At 44.8% G+C, this 16594-nt stretch overlaps 1 protein-coding gene across 3 annotated transcripts; it reads right to left on the reverse strand.

Moving 5' to 3' along the window:
- Positions 1-8037: 8037 nt before the first annotated feature.
- On the reverse strand, positions 8038-16326 carry LOC100846170. Of its 3 annotated transcripts, XM_010241372.3 has the most exons (10): positions 16165-16326; positions 15862-16070; positions 15617-15763; positions 13409-13495; positions 13242-13334; positions 13101-13166; positions 10344-10421; positions 10163-10261; positions 9567-9805; positions 8038-9438 (listed from the first exon to the last, which is right to left on the reverse strand). In XM_010241372.3, the coding sequence occupies exons 1-9, from the start codon at positions 16199-16201 to the stop codon at positions 9590-9592; spliced, it is 1032 nt and encodes a 343-aa protein (XP_010239674.1). In that variant the 5' UTR covers positions 16202-16326; the 3' UTR covers positions 8038-9438; positions 9567-9589. The 3 variants fall into 3 exon arrangements, with proteins under 3 accessions (XP_010239674.1, XP_010239675.1, XP_024311539.1); XM_010241373.3 differs by lacking the exon at positions 13242-13334; XM_024455771.1 differs by lacking the exon at positions 10163-10261.
- Positions 16327-16594: the final 268 nt, after the last annotated feature.

Here is a 16594-nt window from a genome sequence, read left to right on the forward strand (position 1 = left end):
AGACCATCTTGTCTGTCCACAGTTCCACACCATGCTAGCTAGCTATGAGTCGGGGAGAGAGATGGGGACAAAGTGTGAGGAGGACGCGGGAACGGTGGATCTCTCCGAGGAAGGCGGATCCTGCCCATTTCGGCCAGCGTTGATGCGTGGAGGGAAGTGGTGGCTGCTGTTGGCATGGGAGGAGATCGGGGCACAGGCGGGGGATGGAGGTGGGGACGAGGACAGTCGGCGAGTCGGACGAGATCAGACCTGTGGTGAACCGTCCGCCTCATTCCACGACGGCGCCGCCCACCGGAGCGCCTCGAGGTCTGCAGCGTCACAGGTATGGTTCAGGGACAGGCCGCCATGGACTTGGAAGTTGAGAAGAACGCAGGCGTCGAGCAGGAGGAGGAAGAAGCCGCCCATCTCTGTGAAGACGCAGCGGCGCATCGACGCTCCAGATCTCTGTGGGGGGCTGAGGAGGAGAGAGGAGGAAGGAGACTAGCTGTGTGCGTCGGGGGAGGAGAGGAAGGGCCGAAGGGGGCGGGGCAAGGAGAGAGCTAGAGAGAATGGGTGGAGGAGACTAGGAGAGACCGTGGATAAGTTTCACCAAGGAAGACGTGGTCGGGGAGAGGCCAGCCGCCCGATCCCATCCGACGACGCGCACGCGTGCGCACTGCGTAGGACGAGATGTTGCGCGGGCAGAAAAGAGATTCGCCGTCCTTCGTGCGTGTGCATTTTACTCGGTCGGTGAGCGTTTAAACTGGGTTTAGGTGATCTTGATTCTAAGAAAATACCCTTCCAAAAAAAAATTCTAAGAAAGTACGTTCATAAAATTAAAGATTTTCCCCGACCCCCGCGTCGTCTAAGGGCAGCTCGGGGGAACCCTAGGCCCGCCGCCGCCGCTACCCTCCCTCCCGCCCTACCCCTTGCTCGCCGCCGCCGGATGAATCCACCGGGCTAAGTCCGTGCGGACACGGTGGCGGCAGAGCTCTTCTTGCTCGCAGCGCTGAGGGGGAGGCTCGGCCCCGGTGCCTGCGGCCAGCGTGGCAGCGTTGGCGGCCTGTCCTCCACGTCCTTCCGTCGGTCCTCTGCAGCGGCGCAGTGCCGGGCGAAGCGGCTGCTTCCTCCTTGGTGCGGCGGCGTCGGCTATGTCTGGCGTGTTGGGGTGGGGTGGCGGTGATACGGGTGCGGGTGGCCCGACCTTTCGATGAGATTGGTAACTCTCGATTTGGGTAGGAGGTGACGTTGATGATCCGACTACGGCCTAGGAGGCAGCGCCTTAGCAATCGATACACCAACTCCAAAGGATTATTGATCACGCGGGGGCACGATCAACCTGACCACGAAGGTCTTTGTTCCTGCAAGCAATCGAAGAACAAGCAAGAACAAGATAAATAGCGGATGCAATCTAAAATTGCAAATATACTATATCAAACCAATGTCTCAACGAGACGATAAGTTGGGGTTCCGAAAGCGGTAAAACAGGTGGTCTAACCGACACACGCGATTACACGAAGTAGTAACGATGGCTAACTTTTAACTAAACAAAACCCAAGGCTCCTTAGGGGGGTTCATGGGGTATATAAAGGAGGAGGGAGAGATATTTTCGTCCACTTTGAATAAGGAGTCCAAAATCCAACTCTATCTCTAACTTTCCTAACAAACTACAACTCTTTAGGAAACAGAAAAACAGATCCGTCAGCTTGTTTTGTCCGCCACGGTCAGCACGAGTCGAATCTCTTTATGGGGCCAGGTCCGTTGGAAAGGTATTGTAATTACCTTTCCAACAAGTACTTGTTTGCTTGATTTGGACTCCGGATGCGGCCTGGGTGATTAAAACAAATTCGGGTCTCCTGACAGCTCGGACCCGAATCGGATTCAACTTTAATTCGTGATATCTTTCTCTAGCAAGCTCCGAATCATGTGCCGTTTGATTTGTTGGAAAGTAGACTTGATAGGCTTCACTTTGAATCTCTCTTTGCAGGCTATAACACTTCATCTTCACTTTGGATTTGTAAAGTTCAATAAGATGTCTACATAATAAGATTACACAAGATAGTAGCTCCGCCTCTTTGCAAGTAACATATTGAAAACATTTTGTAATTGAATTCACCTGATTATAATTATTAGAGACACCAACAATTAGGGTTCTAATGGTCGTATACATGGTTAGCATGTCCATATCATCCTCCCTTTCTTGAAAGGAAAGCCGTCCTCGGCGTCGTTTATGCTGAAAATATGCTAACAAAAGAGACAAGGTATGCGCATGGTATATGTATATATCATTATTTTTAACTCCACTCCCATGTTGCACAATTAATGTTTTATAACACAATCTCATGAGATAATTAGTCACACAATCATCAGGAATATCATTCCAGCAAGAAGATTGACAATATGTTTTGCATATATAAGTGAAACAATATCTTGTATTTGGTTTGCACCGCTCACCATTATACCATCCCAACACTGGAGAATAATAATTAATAATGTTACCCAAATTAGTTACTACAAGATGCTGAAATTTAGAGCATGTCAAAGCACTAATATTCGAACAATCGTGTAAAGAACTAATTGGCAAATAATCAACACCAATATTGGAGGTCATATCAAAATGGTTAAGCATATGCAACATATTATTTTCTCTCAAATCAAGAAAATTATCACAAGCAATGCAAATCTGATGCACCCAAAATTTATTGTTCACGTCATGTTCTCCAATTAATTGAATAGTGTATCCATGGGCATTAGCAAAAGATTTTGAAATTGTTAACTCAGAGCCTTTATCCATTGCATGTGACAAATATATAGGTGCATCAAGTTTAATAGAACACAAAGAATTATTAGGCGGAACCATAGGAAACACTTCTTCGTGTTTAATTAATTCAATGCAACATAAATCAAATTTAATCATCGCATCACAAGTCTGTTCCAAGACAGCAGGTAACTCATCACATAAATCATTATCATTTGAATCAATGGGTGCGCTCAAATAAGCATGTAAATCAACAATTTCACATGGTGCAGAAAATTCAACGGGTATCTCATTTATTTCATCACATGTCATATTTTGTTCAGCAACACAATCATCTTTATCATTACCTTGTAGGCTCAACACGTTTCTTGTACACCTTCTCTCCAATTTCCTCTCCGCTTCACGAGCAAGATTAAGCAAACACAATAGAGAGTCGTATTTTCCGTATTGAATTATGTAAGAAATATCAAAGTTAAGCCCACAATAAAACCTATCCATTTTTCTTTGTTCGGTTTCATCTAAACCAGATCGCAAGGTTAAAATTTGGAACTCATGGTAGTAATCATCAACAGTTTTATTATCTTGTGTCAAACGTCGTAATTTGGAACGCAACTCATAAGCATAATTTGGAGGAACATATTTTTCTCTCATGATTTTCTTCATATCAATCCAAGTGTGAGGTATTTTGTTTTCTCTAACTATCTCACACCACCATGATAATGCATCAAAACGAAATTTACTACTAGCAATTTGGACCTTACGACTATCTAGTACATGGAAGCATGTGAATTGTTCAGTTAAAGCTAGCTCCCAATCTATATACGTTTCAGCATCATTTTCCTCCTCAAAGAAAGGTACACACAATTTAATTGTATTAGAAGGATTGTTTTGTACCGTTGCCGTGGCATTATCAACAAGAGACGTGGAGGATGGCCGTGGTGAAAAGCACTCATCACGGTCACGGGATAGCATCGGTCTAGTTGCCATGCTTCGTGTAAGTCCTGTCATGGTTAGTAGAAAACAAGAAACAAATCACAGTAATATGTTCCTATCAACTACTAGGATGTGGCTACAAGTCGCTCAACTCTCAAGCTAAAAATCAAGTTCTTACAAGTTCTTACCATGCAAAATAGAAAGGTGATGGCCAGCGGCGTGACCAAGCCCTCCGAATATTAAATGTATCGATGCCTCGGTAACAAACCAACCTAGGTGTAGAATCTGTGGAGCTTGGAGGCTTTTGTGAGTAGCAAGAAATAGCAAATAATCAAATCAGCAATGCAAAGTTGAAAATATGCTCAATAATGCTAGTCCTACCTGCTGGAGTCGATAAGAACGAATTACAGAAATAATCTAAGCCTAGATACTGAAGAAGGTAGGATAAAAAGATGGCACAACAAGTAAATCCCTGGGATTTCTTTTTCTTTTTCTTTTTCTTTTTGTGGCCTTCTGTTTGGCTTCTTCTTCTTTTTTTTTCTTTTTTAACCCCAGAAACTCACGCAAAAGAAAGACCGAAAAACTGTACGTCAGTCTGTCGAAGAACAGCAAAGGATGCAGTAAGAAAAATTCAGAAAAATATGAAAAAATATGGGTTAGAAGGGAATCAACACAAGCTTTCCAGCAAGGCAAGATCACTCAAAACGGATGTCGGACGGTGGAGAAAACTGAGAAACACCGGGCTGCAGTGACGCCGGAAAACGGATGCAGAAATTTGGAAGCTCCAAAAGTCCACCTTACAAACCGAATTTGAGGGTCAAAGTGCAGGGCAACACCCTGGATATTTCCTGATGCACCTCGTCGTGAACTTTCCAAAAAGTCCAAGAACATCCAAATCCGAGTTGGTACACAAAAGATACGCCCGTTTTACGGAACACGGGTCAAACCCACCCGAAACTAAAATTCTACTCGGACTCGGGTCCGAAACTGACTCGAACTCTTTCTCTTTTTTTTTCGTTTTTCTTTTCTTTCTTTCTTTCCTTTTTTTTTCTTTCCTTTCTTTTTTTTTCAACTTTCCAAACAACTTGATCTCTAAACAAAATTCGATCTAGGATAAAACACTTTCCAAAAGCACTCCTTATTGGACTCAGACTCGAACTCGCGACTGAAAACTATTACTTGCCGACTCGATGTAGAACTCGAAGAGGGACTCGGTGTAGGACTCGAAGAGGGACTCGGTGTAGGACTCCAAGAGGGACTCGGTGTAGGACTCGAAGAGGGACTCGGTGGAAGATATGGTGGCGGCGGGAGATTATGGCGGTGATGTGGCAGGAAGTTTGGCGGCGGAAGATTGATGAAGGAAACCTACGTCACACGAAAAACAAGAAAACCAAAAGCAAGTTCGATCTAGTAGAAAAAATCTGAAAAACGATCCAATCTAATCCAGCAACTCGACACGATTAATGCAGCAAAGATTCAACAATGCAAATACTAATGTGAAAATTGCAAGGCTCAAATTGGTTCTAGGACAAGGTAACTAATTCTAATTTTTATTTGGCTTTTTCTGGACGATAGGTAAAAACAGATCTAAACTACGGATAAACTGGAAAAATCTCACCGAGCAACCTTAAGCTCTGATACCACGTGATACGGGTGCGGGTGGCCCGACCTTTCGATGAGATTGGTAACTCTCGATTTGGGTAGGAGATGACGTTGATGATCCGACTACGGCCTAGGAGGCAGCGCCTTAGCAATCGATACACCAACTCCAAAGGGTTATTGATCACGCGGGGGCACGATCAACCTGACCACGAAGGTCTTTGTTCCTGCAAGCAATCGAAGAACAAGCAAGAACAAGATAAATAGCGGATGCAATCTAAAATTGCAAATATACTATATCAAACCAATGTCTCAACGAGACGATAAGTTGGGGTTCCGAAAGCGGTAAAACAGGTGGTCTAACCGACACACGCGATTACACGAAGTAGTAACGATGGCTAACTTTTAACTAAACAAAACCCAAGGCTCCTTAGGGGGGTTCATGGGGTATATAAAGGAGGAGGGAGAGATATTTTCGTCCACTTTGAATAAGGAGTCCAAAATCCAACTCTATCTCTAACTTTCCTAACAAACTACAACTCTTTAGGAAACAGAAAAACAGATCCGTCAGCTTGTTTTGTCCGCCACGGTCAGCACGAGTCGAATCTCTTTATGGGGCCAGGTCCGTTGGAAAGGTATTGTAATTACCTTTCCAACAAGTACTTGTTTGCTTGATTTGGACTCCGGATGCGGCCTGGGTGATTAAAACAAATTCGGGTCTCCTGACAGCTCGGACCCGAATCGGATTCAACTTTAATTCGTGATATCTTTCTCTAGCAAGCTCCGAATCATGTGCCGTTTGATTTGTTGGAAAGTAGACTTGATAGGCTTCACTTTGAATCTCTCTTTGCAGGCTATAACACTTCATCTTCACTTTGGACTTGTAAAGTTCAATAAGATGCCTACATAATAAGATTACACAAGATAGTAGCTCCGCCTCTTTGCAAGTAACATATTGAAAACATTTTGTAATTGAATTCACCTGATTATAATTATTAGAGACACCAACAATTAGGGTTCTAATGGTCGTATCCATGGTTAGCATGTCCATATCATCCTGCTCTCTGGTCGTCATGGCGCATGGCGACGGCCTGCTGTGTTGGCCAGGGTCCCGGGGCGCCAGATTTCATTGGCTGATTTGTCCCATCGGCTCACTGGCGGTGAGGTTGGTGGCTCTTGCGTGGTGGTGGCGCCGTTGCCACGTTGGAGGGGCTTGGGGTAGTGGGTTTGCAGGCCGGCGGCGCTGCGGGTCTTCCCCGCCTCTATCCGGCAGCGCGGGGGTGCGTGTAGGAGAAGGTTTGCTCTGGGCGAAAGCCGATGGCGCGGCGTTCGCGGATGTCGCTCTCCTTTGGGGGTTGTCATGGAGCACTTCGTCCTTCCCAACTCTCGGGTCTCATCTTCGGGTCAAGGCCTAGGCCTTGCGGTGCAAAGTCGGACGATGGCGTCGTTTTTGCGTCGCTTCCCCTCCTGAGGACGTCGTCTTGAAGATTGTGTTTCCCTTCGTGCTTTCCCGGGGCTGGCCATGCACGGCTTCGCAGTTGGCAGGTGCCCAGCCGGCGTTGCGAGTGTTCCGTTGGCGAATTTTTTGGCAGCGACGACGGTGTTGAGCAAAAGTTAGGCTGCGGCAATGGTTCTGGTAGTCGGTCCTTCCGACGTGTCCGCTGGCCTTCTAGGTTGGGTTTGCTTCGTTGTTGGGGAGTCAGAGTCGCCGGCTCAGAAGAGTGATGCGTGATGACGATGATTCTTTGTGAGGTGGTCCGATCTCTGAGGTTCTTGTTCGGTGCTAGCCTTGCATATTGCCTCTTCGAAGCTCACCATCAGAATCGGCGGCTTTGTTCGCTTGCGAGGATGGTTGCCTGTTTGGCATGGGCCGACACGAGCTTGCGTGCCTGCAGTGGAGGAGTCATTTCTTGGGCGTTGGTGGGGGAAGTTGGAGTCGCCAGCTCGAGAGGAGTGTTTGTGTGATGACGATGACTTTTGCTTGCAACCTCGACGGTTCTCTTCGTCTCCGTGCATTGAGTGTGGGTGGCCAGGGCAGCCAGGGTGGTCTTTAGTGCGGTCATGTTCCATGACGGTGCTATGGAGATTGTAACGGTTTTTGCCCGGTTTACCATTAATTAACAGGGCAATTCTATTCCTCGTAATTAATAGATGAAGTCCTTTGGACTCCAGTTAAAAAAGAATCAAGATTTTGGTCGAACATGTGTCATTTTCAGTTGGATTTGGCCAGGATATCCGCCGAAAGCGGACCATGTTGGATTACAAAACGTGTGCAACGGTAAAGTTGGGTCCAAGTTGGAGCGTTACGCCGTTACATGTTGGATTACAAAACGTGTGCAACGGTAAAGTTGGGTCCAAGTTGTTCCAATGTTACAGCAGCCGGACCTGAATGCTTGTACTGAGATTCCACGCCACAGACCAAAAACGAGGTTAGGGTCCAACTTGGGCCAGCACCACCACCACGTACCTGGGCCAGCGAACCGTTGCGATGAGGTATACGCGAGCAATACAGTAAGGGCCGGGGAGAAATACAACAAGGTGGGTCCGGTGGCTGTCCATCTTGATGCGTGGCGCTCGGCATCAATGCAACCGCACGCTCAGGCACTGAAGCGGAGACCACTCAATGTTAAGAGGGGTTTGCGGCGGTCCGACTGAATTCATTAGAAACGGATGAAAGATGTTGGTCAACAAATTAACTCCATGAGACGTTGGTGAACAAATGAGGCATAACCGATCCAGTACTATGTGCAAATTAACTCCATGAGACGTTGGTCAACGAATTAATATTTGAATTTGTAAAAATATGTACTTCCGCCGGTCATAAAAAGTGTCGCCAATTTGTTTACTAACTCAATACAAAATGTGCGACGCTTTTTATGAATCGAAGGAAGTAGTAATCAAATTGTAGACATGGCGGATTTGAGCATGGAAGTAGTAGAAGCCTTAACCATGGGCGGGATGATAAGAGATCATGATGGGATTGATTTGTCCCGTGTTTACGACCAGGAAAAGATTTCACAACTTCGATGCGAAAAGAGGAATAACTATTGACACGTGGGCTAATTTTGGTTAAATTGTGGGGGATGAACTATAACTATTAACTTTTTTTTTTGAGGAACTATATAACTATAACGAGAAGTGGTCTTCTTGCCATGTCTAATGGGCCAGCACAGCAATTGTCTTGTACTGCCCGCAGTGAGACATGGGCGAAAAGTGGACCATGTTTGAATCAGAGACCAAGATTTAATAAGGATATCAGCGTCTTCAAGGTTTAATAAGAAATCCTGACGGAACGGGAGTTTCGCCTAACTCCTGTCTGGGGCTCGCCAAAAGCAAATTATCTACCCATTCTCCTGCAGTGGCCCAAGATAATTTGTTTCGGACCATGTTCCTGAATCCTGAGGACACATCTCCCGATGGGCCAGAATTTAGGGAAACGATTTTTATCCCCCGACGGATCTCACGCTCGCGTCGGCCGTTTTCTCTGCTCAACGCGTGTCCTTTTCGTGTCTGAACAAAAACGAGCCAGCGCTGCGCTCCCGTGGGTCCCACCCACATTATCTTTCTTCCTTATCCTCCCAATCCCCCACTCATGCAGACGCACGCCAACCACCCAATCCCACCAAATCCGCTGCCATGGGCGCTGCTGGCTTAACGCCGGTGCCGAACAAAAACGAGCCGGCGCTTCCCTAGCAGATCACATGATTGGTGTCGCTTGCTAGCCGGCGCTGCTGCAAGTGCTGCTTCAAACCGAGGTCGTCAGTGCTGCAATCGAGAGATGGTACTGCAGCGAGGCCAGGCAGGTGGTGCGGCGAGGAGGATGCGTCGGTGCCGCGAGGCGAGGGTGCGACCGTTGTGCGGTGCTGCTGCAAACAGAGGTTGTCGATGCTTCAAGCTGGAGGCGGCGGTGCTGCGAAGGGGATACGGCGGTGCCGTGAGGTGATTCTGTGATTGGTGTGCGGTGGTGCTGCCAAGGAGGATGCTTGGTGCTACGACCTACAGGCGCCGTTGCTGCAAGGCATTGCCTCACAATGGCGATGTTGCAAGCAAATGACGGCAGCACACAGCCGTGCCGCAAAGGGGTGCCATCTCCCACCAGCGGTGCTGCCGACCACCGAGGGTGCTGCAGCCATCCGTGAAGGTCCATGGGCTGGGTGGGTCCGCCCGTTCTGTCCAAGAAAATAAATCAGGCAAAGGCTTTTTATTTCATAATGCTAACAACATAAAGTAGTTCACCTTTACTAAACAGATAAGTCGCCTATAAAAACCAAAAGAAAATACTACAACAAGTCCATACCGTTAAACAGGCAGGAGCCAGCTCTAACGCTCCGTTTTGATGCCCCATGTTGCAATCGTTGTAAATGTACCGAGAAATAGCAATGGCAACGGCCTACCGGCTCCACTCCTGAACTTCTGTTGTATTCTACTGATGTAACCATTAAGTGACTGTTTCACTGCTTCTTTAAATAAAGGTAACTTCTCTTCCAGATTTGCAGATAGAATATTTTCCTTGCCATGCTTTCTTATAGGCAGAGCCTGCATTAGAAAAGAAATAAATATACATATATATCAAGTAGGATTTTTCAGGCATGCAGATGCATTTCCATTTAATTTAACAACTTCGACGGTATAGACCACGATGAAGACAAAGATAGAGAACTGTAAGATATAAGGTTCCTGTGAACATCCAAAAAGAGTCAAAAGAACGTGTAAAATAACAAAGCATATAAAATGTGTGTGACAAATTAATCTGAATGTCACTATCATAAATCTACCAAGGAAACAAGAAGGGCATTTACACTAATCTGTCTAATTTTAGGATGGCATACAATTCTATGCTTCTATAATTCCCTAATTGTAAAATGGAACATGCCCATAACAAAAATATCCTACCTCTCCAATAATAATAGTTCCAGTCATTTGTGCTTGAATAGCACACTCTCTTGCGAGCCTCCTTAATTTCATACGGTCATAGTATTGCTGCATAAGCCTCTAAAAATTATGGAGACAATGAGAATGAGCACAAGTTGCAGCAGAACTGGGTTGAAGGGGGCTGCAACGTCATAGAACTTACCCAATCATGGAGATCCAAATGCTTCTGTAATTCTGAACTCAGCTCTGAATTGATCTTCTTCAAAGCTAAATTTTCATACTGCAGAAGTGAAGAGGAATGTGCAAACTATGAAGACTACAAATGCCATGTAATGCAACATAATAAATGAAATATGTGAGTTATTTCTGCATATGATACTCCCTCCGTCCCAAAATAAGTGGTGTGGATTTGTATAGATTCGTCACTTATCTTGGGACGGAGGGAGTACTATGTTTTGGAATAAACACCTCAGATCACTTATGAATGGTAAATTGAGTTTAGGGATAGGTTCAGTATTCAGTTCTCAGCACTCAGTGATGTCTTATGGGTGTAGGATGTGCTATCAGTCAAGCATGGCACGGCCCTGTGGGAGGAGAGTAGACCTGGAGAATATTTAAGTTTCACATTTTCCATTCACTGTTATAAAAGGTGAGCGCTAAATGCACCAACCCCTAGTGGTCACTAGAATTGGAGAAAGGGCGCAAGTGACAGTGGAGAAAGTGAGAATTGGAGAAAGAGCAATAGGACAACTCATTGTCTTTCTGCAGTTATGCTCTCTATCGAAGATGAAAAAATCATGAAGAGGACAGCGATGTCAACTGAATTTCATACTAGAAGCGGATGCGGATGGAGAGCTCATGAGGTGTGTGTAGTATACTGTCGTTTTGGGATTCCATATAGCAGCTTGCTTCTGCAGTCATGTCATGCCTATTTATGATCAGTGGCAACACTCACATTCCTAGAAGAAGTTATGTTTTCTTCTTTGCGGACATGGTATGTGTCATGTGTGTTGGGTGAAGGGCCTATGGACCAGGGCAGTGCCAAGCCAGGAGTCCGTCCCATGCAAGAACTACTATGCACGTGAACAGCACCAACATGAACAGTGGCTTGGTCACTTTATTATGGAAATAAGCATACTATATTATTTAGCGAGTATGAATATCTATCTAGTTAGTAAAGATATCAATTTAGTTATGAAGATAAACCTTAGATTGTTATGAGTCGAGATTTTATTCTTAGAAATCAAGTCCGAATCTTCCCTATAAAAGGGGCACCTTGTACACCATATGAATTATAGGGCCATGAGAATAAACTACTCCAGTAAAGATCTAATCCTAGTCTCCAAGATTCTCTCCCTCTCATTCCCTGCGTCCAGGCCGGCCAACCCTTTGCTCCTTGGAGCCGTTTTCCCAAGCCGCAATCCTTAGAGGCCTACCAACCAAGGTACTGAAAATCCTGGTTTTAAAAGCGTCGCCTAAGCGTCAGAGCGCACTCGCGCGCGAAGCATCTGTCTCGCCTTAGAGGGCCACGTTAGGCATCCACCTTAGCCCTTTTAGTCGTCCAGGGCGTCAATTAGGCGTCATAGGTCATTGCCATGTCCAATTTGGACACGATATGCAAGGGCAGGAGCCTCCTGTGCAGGAAATTTGGGAAGGGAAATAGGATGCGGGTGGGAAATCTGGGAGGGGAAATAGGAGACGGGAGGGAAAATTGGTAGAAGTATGGGGAAAGAGTGGTCACAGGTACAAGTTCCAAGTCCAGAAATTAATCGAGAGGAGAGCTCCTCTCTCTCTAGTTGCGACCAGCGACGGGACTGAGATCCACAGCGCAAGTTTTCTCCTCTGGCGAAGGTGAAGAAGGGTGCCAGCTTTCTCCTCCAGGCAGGGCTTCTGCGTTGGCGCATATATGTGTCCTCTCCCCTCCTCTCCCCTCCTCTCTTCTTCCCCCGTCATCCCTCCCTCTACTTCCCGCCCTACCATGTTCTTCTTCCACTCCTCTCTCTTGACTCTGTTTCTGTCCATTTGTCCTGTTACTCCCGTACTCCTATCTCCTCTGTTATTTATAGTCCTTTGCTACTTTGTTTGGCTGTTAGCGGATGGCTTTATTATAGTGTTGCAGACAGTAGTACATGATGTTAGTCGATTACTTACTGTACTTGATTAGTCTAATGCTTGATTAGCGGTTGTCCATATGATTGATTGCCTGTTCCCTAGTTCGATGATGGCTATTCTATTTTGCTGCTATAATAAGTGTAAGGCGTCGCCTTGCCTTACGCTTTAAGCGCTTAAAAGTTCAAAAGGGGTCAGGGCGCCTCGCCTTTCCTTACCACCTTAAAAACCATGCTGAAAATTACTAGTGACAATATGCCTTATAAAGATCTGTAGCAACACATGCCCTAGCATCAAATTAGGTCTACCATTCTTTGCAACACATAGGCACTCTCGTAGTAAAATGGAAGATTGCAATGGGCAAAGAAGCTTCTAATAGTTATTTTCGGAGTACACTTATCAACGCCGTCTCCACAAAACATGTGCTTATCCCCATGATGATGCTTTTTTATCCAACCACTATTTATTGTGGAGTTGCAGATTCAAGAAGCTAAAACTCCACTCTTCAGATATGAGATTCCATTATCATGAGTTCCTTTTATGAATGGATGTGTTATTCCTTTCTAACATACTGATAAAATTTCATTTAACCTCCTGCACATGTTCGTTTTTCAGGAGAATAATCATATCTAGAGAACAGTCAAATTATTTAGTGTTAATGGATTGCAGAACCTTATGTAATCTTGTTCAAGTGTCTTGGTTTTTCTTAACTTTTTTGCATCATAAAAAGATATATATAGTTCAAACCGCAAGAAAGAAGAGCAACATTTCTGCTTTCACATTGCATCAAGCTATAAATCCTAACAACATAAATCCAATATCACCGCCAACAAAGGTTGCCAACTCTAACCTCAGATATGCTGTATGCAGGGTCCATTTTCTTCTCCACATATTTCTTCAGAAAGTTCATATGACTCTGAAATGAAAGGTAAAGGCTATATTACATGACATAGTTGTGCATTTGTTGCATAAAACATATGACAACAGAAACCTTTAAAGAAAAGCTTAGCTCGTCTTCTCGCAGCTCTGGGCATCTAATTGAAGATTTAAGCCTTTTTATAACATCTTCAGGATCACTACTCAACTGCCGTAGGTACGAAACTGAGTATTTGCACAAGTCTAGAATAGTGAAGCATAAATGGTGTCAATCGCAGGTACCTGAATAAAGTCAAGCTTCACAAGAAGTCTTCGGAGTGCAAAATATCTCTGAAGAGCATACAATACTCGGCAAAACAACTTTTCAGCCTGAAATATGAAAAATTATTGGGTAGTCAAACCGTGAGAGGAAAGAGGAGGATCATGGTTTTTGAAACGTTATGGCGAGCTGTGACGACCGACCCCCTTCACAATATTATAACGCTTATGGCATGTGGCGAGACAACTTCATAGACACAAATTAACTTAGTATGGCAGGCAAATTAAATCACAATACCAACTTAGTATGATGGCATATTAAATCACAGTACACATCCACTACCAAATTAAGTCACAACGCACAACTTAGTAAGTGTATAACCCTGTGCACATACATAAAAAATAGCCACAGAAAATTTCAGCCTCACACAAAATGTAAAAGAGAATACAAAAGTAAATGAAAGAAATAGGATGCTGCAAAGCACAGCCCGTGAACTCATCCTCACTGTAAAGTATCATCCTGTGCCTTTCCAGAACAGAGAGAGGGGGATATCTGGTAGTGAGGGGCCAGCATCCCCGCGTTTCCCTTCCGCACCTGCTGCTTTTTCCTTCCTGCGAGTGCCTTGCCTTTTCCTCCCACCTGTGCCTTGCGTCGCTCTGCTGTGCTGTAGCGTCACATTTTCACTGTGGCGGACCTCAATTCGAAGAGACGGCAACTTAGAGATGCCACAGAACTGATTCTATCACGAGGCTAAACACGATGGCCTGGAGGGACACCACAACGTCGTAGTGTCATTATGGCAACGATATGTCGACATATTAAAAACTATGGCGAGGCTTCTAGGTTCAGCAATAGTTATATTACTTTGCACATATGATGACTACAATAAACAAAACATTTCGATGGTACACAAATGGAATAAGATCTGAACTTCATATGACTATGTAGGTAATAAGTGATCAAAATAAGCATTACTTGGAAATATCACCAAACAGAATTTAACATCTCTCACTTAGGTAAACATTGTTAAACTGGCAGAGATGCACGGCAACAGCAATAACGGATATCATCAAATGATTAGATGATTCATGGAAAAATGAAGTATGCAAGATATGATTTCACTATCACGCATAGGCCATTGCTAATGTAAGAAACATAGTGCACTTTTTCTTCTTTTGGCTATGGTTTTTGCCTGCAATAATTTTTTTATGGAATTGACGATCCATAAGCTGACTGGAAAATCTAATTTCAAAGCCGTTGGATCAACAGAAAACTATCCTCGGTCAGTACCATGTAGGGCTGGGCGAAAAGTCTGAAAAACCGAAGCCGAAACCGATTAAACCAAAATCTTGGTCATCGGTTGCCTGTGCGGTTGTCAGAAGTAAGAACCTGAATGTACTTCCGTGTTCACGGTTTTGAAGCTGGGTTAACAGAACAGACCGAAAAACCAAAGTTCACGTTGTCTTCTCTTTTATCCCACTAGGGCGCAGTCCCTTCCCTATGACGGTCCAGTAGTACCCTAACTCCTAAGGGCCAATTGTTGCAACTTGACTTCTCTGTGGACATACTGCAACCCTAGTCCAGTTCTGTTTTCTTGAATCCCCATTCCCATCGATACATCCGCTACTTGATCCAGCCACAGAACAAGCCGCCGCTCGCCCACCCACGTAACTGATAGTAGCAGCAAATTGAAAGCAGATCAAGCGAGTTCAGGTCGGCGCGGAGAAGACGAATCGAGCTCGTGACGGCTAGTGGAGGACAGATCGACCTTTCAATCTCCTCTTTGGTCACCAATCCAGCATGACAGGAAGGGTTCTTCCTACTCCAGCGCCATTGATGTGGTGATTTTGTTGATGTGATTTTCTTCTTTGATTTCTGTGTAACTTCAGTCTCTTTCGGTCTAACCGAGAACCAAAACCAAAATTTCGGTCAACTAGACCGAAGGTTAACAGAATTTAAAAGGTTATAAATCGATTATCATTTTGGGAAAACTAAAATTGGAAAACACCAAAATAACCGAACCTAATGTTCCGTTATAACCGAATGCCCAGCACTCATTCCATGTCACTAAACTATGTTCTGGGTTCACATTAATAACATGCTGTCATACTTTTAAAGAGAATAAATCAATTTATCAAAAGAAGAGTAGGCTAAACACTTAATTGTGTCACAACACAAATTTGTCTGATTCGATCCTTAGGCAAGTAATGCATTATTGAGATGTTGCCAACCTCAGATCCATTAGGTCCATCACGGTCAATGGCGGATTGCACGAAGATGGAGGAAATCCCATCATGCCTCGTGCAGGGCAACATGTACTCAACAAGATGGCTACCGAATTGCTGTCTATCCGCGGCAATTGATAGAAACATATCAACCTGCAATAATTGGAGGCAGAAAAGAAGAACAAAATCATTGCTTCTTATTACTAATGAAAAGAAAGATGAACCGACGTAAACAGACAAAAGATATCTACAGTTGATTCCGCTCCAGACATCAGTTCAGTCACGGCGATTTGGAACGCCTGCTCGCGGAATTCCAAATAAGCTCGAAAGCGCTGCTCATCGGTGAGGATGTGGCGCAACCCGTTATCACAGAAGAGGCCAGTTCGTGTGTTGAGCAAATCAACCCCACCGACTAGCAGAGGCCCTCCCACCTCATGAATTCCGTACCGATCGATCGCTCCTAAATTTTGCAGACAGTAATATTTAGCAAAACAGGAAAAAGAAGTAATTATTCAATTATCTTGAGAAAAGAAAAGAGGATCTGAAGATATTACTATCGACTGCAAGATCTTCTGACCGCACGCGATTCATCCTCTCCTTCCGGCGGCACTTAGGCCAATTTTGAGGGCGGCGGTGGTGGCGAGCAGGAAGATGGATGGGGAAGGGTAGGCGCTAGGGTTATAAATAAGGGGCTGAACCCTTCTTTTTGTGAGCGGAGGGGCTTTTTTTTTTTTTGAGGGGGTTGACCGGAAGGGGCTGAACCCATTGATCCCTTCTGCTTTTTCCAAAAGCCCGGAAGCAAGATGTTAGCCCGTACATTTGTAAGTTAGGCCCAACTAACGGCCCATCAAATAGCCCACAAAATAAATGGATTTTAACATTTTTACTTATTTAGGATAGTAAAGCTGGGCACCTGGGAGGTCTCTCCTGCCCTCAAAAAAAAAAAACCTAGGAGTTTTCTCATGCCATCAGCCTTCTCGGCCG

This window comes from Brachypodium distachyon, chromosome 5 (assembly GCF_000005505.3).
Source record: "Brachypodium distachyon strain Bd21 chromosome 5, Brachypodium_distachyon_v3.0, whole genome shotgun sequence".
NCBI classification, from domain to species: domain Eukaryota; kingdom Viridiplantae; phylum Streptophyta; class Magnoliopsida; order Poales; family Poaceae; genus Brachypodium; species Brachypodium distachyon.